The 6,052-nt window shown below is 33.4% G+C and overlaps 1 protein-coding gene across 1 annotated transcript in view; it reads right to left on the bottom strand.

The window, feature by feature from the left end:
• Positions 1-206: 206 nt before the first annotated feature.
• Positions 207-6,052, bottom strand: part of LOC119832019 (piezo-type mechanosensitive ion channel component-like) — a 24,036-nt gene continuing 18,190 nt past the window's right edge. The window contains exons 33-42 of the mRNA XM_038355642.1: positions 4,244-4,388; positions 3,978-4,094; positions 3,730-3,896; positions 3,105-3,269; positions 2,007-2,120; positions 1,638-1,724; positions 1,347-1,494; positions 879-1,093; positions 531-689; positions 207-363 (exon numbers count right to left, since the gene is read on the bottom strand). Coding sequence (XP_038211570.1) covers positions 207-363; positions 531-689; positions 879-1,093; positions 1,347-1,494; positions 1,638-1,724; positions 2,007-2,120; positions 3,105-3,269; positions 3,730-3,896; positions 3,978-4,094; positions 4,244-4,388 — 1,474 coding nt within the window. The remainder of the gene's footprint in view (positions 364-530; positions 690-878; positions 1,094-1,346; positions 1,495-1,637; positions 1,725-2,006; positions 2,121-3,104; positions 3,270-3,729; positions 3,897-3,977; positions 4,095-4,243; positions 4,389-6,052) is intronic.

Raw genomic sequence — 6,052 nt, 5'->3', positions numbered from 1 at the left:
ATTAAATAATTAAACAAGTAAATAAGCTTTACTAATTCAAGACTATACCGATTTAAATAGGTTTGGTAGACTCTTGAAGTTGTACCTTAAATAGATACGTAAATATTTGTGTGTATTAGAGACAAACATTATGAGATGAGATAAGAAGAGATTCTCATTTTGTAAAATGAGAGGTGAATAGCACAGAATTTATGTAAATATTAATATTATATAAATATATAAATAGCTCTATATACCTTTAATAAGAAAACACTGGCGAATATATCCTCCATTTTGAGCCAGTCCATGAGAGTCATGGACGTATCAGTCCATATCCAGTCCATGAGCGTACGTAGTTCGAATAAGAATGGAACCGCCATAAATCTAAATAATAAAATAAAATGGATTATAATCCTTACAAATCCTGTAAGCCCACACTAGTAAGACTATTAATTGTATTATAGTTTATGTAATGAGAGTTACAATTCAGTTTCATATGAATTATTATTTATCTGTATTTTCATACATGGCGGAAAAATCTATACACTTACCCTCTGAAGCAGATCATATTCAAGAAGTTATAGGATTTGCAGAGGAAATTTCCAATGATCCTTCTTGGGTATCCGCATCGGATCTGATATGCCGAAAGCAGTAAATAAACGCTCTTCACCATGTACCACATGGGGGGAGGGAGCAGCGTGTTGAATGTTCTGGAATATTTTAATATTATTATTGTTTTTTCATACTTTTAATAGGTACTTTAGACAAATAATGGATCTGTATTTTCATGACCAGTTATTTATTATTGTTTTTATTATACAATTACAATATTAACATTCGTTTATCATGATATTGTTATATCACAAAAATGTATTAAAACATTCATAAGAATCAATTACCTTTCGGTTATAAAAGGCAGGACAAAGAACATCCATATGTGAACGCCAATTATCAATGCATATTGGAACAATATTTTTCCGAGCATGAACTTGCGCAGGTACAGTGCTCGGTCGATGATGATCAAGGCGAATTGTAATATCAACATCACTAAGAACGGTATGGGCACTTTGTTCTCTTCGAAATAGGCTTGGACGCCGCCGTCGCCTTGATGTGTCTGAAATAACGATTTTTATTTACATTCCCTCATTCAACATATGTTTTAAGTTGTAAATTTATCACTCCTACCCGTTGAAGTTTGCCAATAATATAACCCAAACCTGTTAGTGATTTTAAAGAGTACATACTACGAACGTATTAATACTCAGATACAGCCACGAATGAGTAAGCGTATAATAGAATGTAAAGACTCAAAATATTGTGTACAGGTAAAATGAGCAATTTTCAGACAATTCCTATAGCACTCTCACCCCAAAAGCAGCGAATCCAAAGATGACGACGAGAAAATTGAAGAAATCGCATAGGAACATGTACGCGTACACGTCGGCCGTGACGCGCGCGCCCGGCGCCAACATGCGCTGGAAGAAGCGCTGCGTCGGGCTCAGGTAGCGTTTTATTCTGTAATAAAAAATACCCCATTTTAGTACAAAGGTTTTGTTAATTAGTTTTATTAGTTCAGTTTCGTAGCCTCTATCTCTGTGAGAAAGGTAATTCCTAGCTAAAAAAATTAAAATAATAAAAATATGAAGAAGTTAACTTACGACAACAGTATCACATTGGGATAGTGCTGATATGTATCTTCCAGTGTTGTGTTGACGGTAATTATTGGTTCTTCATCATCATTTACCCTAAAATAATACAGACATTAAAAGCCACCATAAAGAGGACTAGATGTGGTTTTATTAGAATTAAATTGAAATGGATCATTATTTCTATTAAAATCAAATAAGATTTATAGCAGCCATAACACACACTGTAAAATTCTAATCAATTAATTTTTTTTTAAAAATAATCAACGTTAATGTAAATTGATACAAAAATCTACTACGAAAATTCACCAATTTTATTTGAAATCGGTTATATTACACCTTTCCTATTAAATTAATACTGTTTGATGAGATTGACATTACCCGTACTCATCTGGTTCTTTAGAGGGTCCAGGTTCGTCGTGACGTTCTTCTAGTTGCGGCAAATTGCTTGTATCGTTCGTTGCCAACACACCGTTTGAACTGGATCCATTTGCGCTGTGAAAGAATATAATCTTAGGTTTTCTTTCCATAAAACTACTATTAAATACCTTATATCCACTACTATTAAATACCTTAACTCTATCTGTATTTATTCTACATATATAAACTATAATTCATTATTATTTATTTCACAAACTACACTAACTTCTGAAACCACAAAGTAGATTTGATTACGTGGGCAAAGTGTTGATAAGCTCTAATGGTTATGCTAAATGTTATGGACATTTGGCTCAAATGAGTACATGAATTTTCGGCATATTAAAGGTAACAAATTATAGTATAATTCCGTTATTTTCAACCGATTTCCGAAAGAAGAGGTTAGCAATTCGACTAATAATTTTTATTCCATGTAAACTTTTACTGAATGAACCGATTTTTTATATTTTTTTTAATTCGAAAGCTGATGCCTCCCACGTGGTCCCATTAAAATTTGGTCTAGTTCTGACAATTTGAAGGCGGTTTATTTTTTGCTACAAATAATTATTTGTTAGAATAATAGAGTAATATACGTCTACAATACACAAGATTACAAAATAGATTTTAATTTATTACGTGTAGATTGACGTTCTGTCTGTGCTCTTCAACATCATAGTGCGCCGCCGCCCCACACCTCTGTCTGTCCGTACACACATCGTTTATTCTCACTCTTTACTTTCAAAAATATTATTTATATACTATGATCATTGCATATATCGCTATCATTGAACAATTGATGTTATTAATAAATTAATTTATAAAGCTAAATAAAATAAAAAGAACCAAGTGATGTTTAGTTTCGGCCTTTGTACAATATAACTTCAAACTTTTAATTGAATCTATCTCTAAGTTTTTTTTATTTTAAAGAAGAAATTATATGTTTTATTTTTCATTGTTTATTTATAAATTTTTACGAAAACCCCTTCACTATTTTATAAACCTCTAAAACCAATTTTCCGACCGCAAACCAAAATTACAAGAAGAGATAGTAATATAACTCACGGGCCGATCCTCTCGTGCATTTGCACGTACTTGCGGCCCACCTCCGCGCCGCGCCCCTCTACCAGCATCTGCGTGTCTTCGGCCGTGAGCGGATAGTCCCTGTCCTCTTGCAGTTCCACCTCGGGGCTGGATTCCTTCCATAGCCCTAGTGATTTTAACATGAACCTGCGAAATTGAGATTGTCAGGTATATTATGACTTTATTAAGGAGCTTTAGCTGCGCCCCGCGGTTCCACCCGCGTAAGTCTGTATCATGTAGGAATATTGGGATAAAAAGTTGCCTATATGTTATTCCAGTTGTCCCGCTGTCTATATACCAAATTTATTTGCAATCGGTTCAGTAGTTTTTTTAGTAGGATAGGAAGTAGGATTAGTAGGATGCAATTTGCAGATGGTTTTATGAAAATTATGTTCATAGTTTTAAGGAACATACCGAAACATAATAACGTACCTAAAAATAATTATGTATTAAACATGTCGATGTAATGTGGTATGAATATGGACTAATGATATCATCTATAATTAGATAACTTGTTCTAATTCTAACTATGTATAATTTGTATTGTTTGTATTTTGAAGAAAATAGTCATACTTAAGATTCTACATAAATAGAATGTAAAACACACCTGTGTAAAAAGATAATAAGCAGTAACAATAGATCGTACAACGCATAATTGTATTTCCTTTCAATGCCTATAATTCTCGGCGCTGTGAAAGGCATGTTGGCTGGTATCGCCTTTTGGTTCCAAGGCAAGATTTCAAATTGGAACATGCTTTTTATCAATACTATGACCTAAAACAAAACGAATGTGTATGTTTAGTAAATGTATTATATATACATTTTAAAGAGATTATATAAATTACAAAAGGTTACCTCAGTGTAAGCGATGAGAGTGACCCAAAATGTTTTAGTTGGTCTGGGTATTGTTAAGGTTCCCCACAAGAAGACCATCAATGGTAATGGAATGGACAATATTGTAGCTGATTGTATCTGTAAGATAAAATAAAATACCAATAAATCTCTCTGCAAAAGTACAATAGTTAAAAAATATACACATAAGTTTAATTAATATATAATTTATGTTTTCCTTTAAAATATAAAAATAATTTGCATATCTATCAATTGTTTTGACATTACACCTGATTTATAAACACCATGATGTAGCACACGATGTCTGTATGCGCCAGTACTGCATACCAGAGAGCATATCCGAGGTGTACCAACGGAGACTTGTCTTGTTTGAACATTGAGTCGTCTTGTTCTTCCAACGTCGTGATGTCTTTACTGTAATCGATTAGTTTTTGTGAGTAGAACGTAATCCTGTACCAACTATTTACAAAATATGTACAAAGATTTTTTGTGTACTAAAAGGTGACACAGACAATACGAAATAGACACATTTACAGCACTTCTTTGTTGTATAATGCTGTAAGAAATTTATAGTAAAGAATAGGGTAAACCGTAAAGTGCAGAAAAGCAGATAATACATTCAAAGTAATATTTTTTTAAAGGAAAGTTTCCTGCTAAGAGGTTTATTAAAAGGTTTGTAGTAGATAAAAAGAAGAAGAAAAAGGAGTCAAATTTTTTACACGATTTTTTTTTCATCGTATATTGTAATTATGCTGAAACGACAACTTGCATGACAAAATATACCAAACTTACCTTTAGGTGTTTATGTGAAATGCTTAAGCTACACCGACGTTATAAAAGATGAGAATAGATAAAAGTGGAATTATAAAACAACCAGCAAGCGACGACGAAAAACACCAAATGGAAAGTGTACTGTATTATTATTTACATTATTTGATCGAAATTACCGTTGGATTAATATCTAACTATATCATAGGAACTTTAATTTTTTCAGACACCAATTCTTCTTCTGCCAGTCAAAAATCAACTTCTCAATAAGATATTCCCGTTCGTTACAGATAAAGAAACTGTCAAAAGTGCATTATTAGGTAACATGATAGCCATGCTACGTAATACTGCCCTCAGCGAGTGGTGATACCAGGTCTTAGTAGAACCGAGTCATCATCAGTGAACAAGTACACTTTCCAAGCAGCCAATAACCTTTCAGTGGTCTGTAAGCTAAACGCGCTCTCGTGTTCGGACGTGTCGTCATCCGACGGTGGGGAGGGCGAGCGCGGCGGGCTCGCGTCCAGCCCGCGCTCCATACTCGGCGCCAGTATGCGGATCTCCGGCACGCTTATCTCACTTAACTTACGGCTGGAAACACGCCCGCTTGGTTACCGCTACCGCTATGTTACTAGCGGTACACCTCGCTAATACCGCAGCGAAACTTTACGTGGATTAAAGGACGGTCAAATTAATTTATGTATATAAAATAGGAACGATAAATGAAAACTCAACGTTACGAATGAAACCGTCGTCAATAGTTCTTTGGTTTATTATACCTAATGACCAATATAGAGACTTTGTGCTTTAAAAAATGCATTAATTTTCTTGATACAAAACAATTTAAGTATCATAACAGGGTGGCTCTTTGAAACTTTCACACTAAGGACTAATCTAATGGATAATGAAAAAAATACATACAAAATTTTATGAAATGTCTTTGAACATTTTGAATTACATTTAACGCAAAACAGATGACAGCTTAAATATTTTATTACGTACCTGTAAGTTTTATGTAATAATAATCAATTATGTTACATAATTTTTGATGTCACAAAATAAAATTCTTAATACTGTTGTTAATACGCACCCCATATCCTCCATCGGTATTAGCAAATTATTTCTAGAAATATCCGAATCTCTACAATGCAGCATGCAAAATAAATCACTACTTACTACTTGAACTAAATCTATATCTATCTATATTACTACTTAGCATTTACATGCATGTAGTATGGATCTACTTAGTCTGGCCATAAATACTGTTACACTTAATTATAAAAAAATATTACATTTGAATTTCGAATCTGTCA

The sequence above is a fragment of the Zerene cesonia genome, chromosome 1 (genome assembly GCF_012273895.1).
Source record: "Zerene cesonia ecotype Mississippi chromosome 1, Zerene_cesonia_1.1, whole genome shotgun sequence".
Taxonomy (NCBI): domain Eukaryota; kingdom Metazoa; phylum Arthropoda; class Insecta; order Lepidoptera; family Pieridae; genus Zerene; species Zerene cesonia.
Note: the sequence above shows the minus strand (reverse complement) of the source record. Positions and strands in the feature narration are given on the sequence as shown.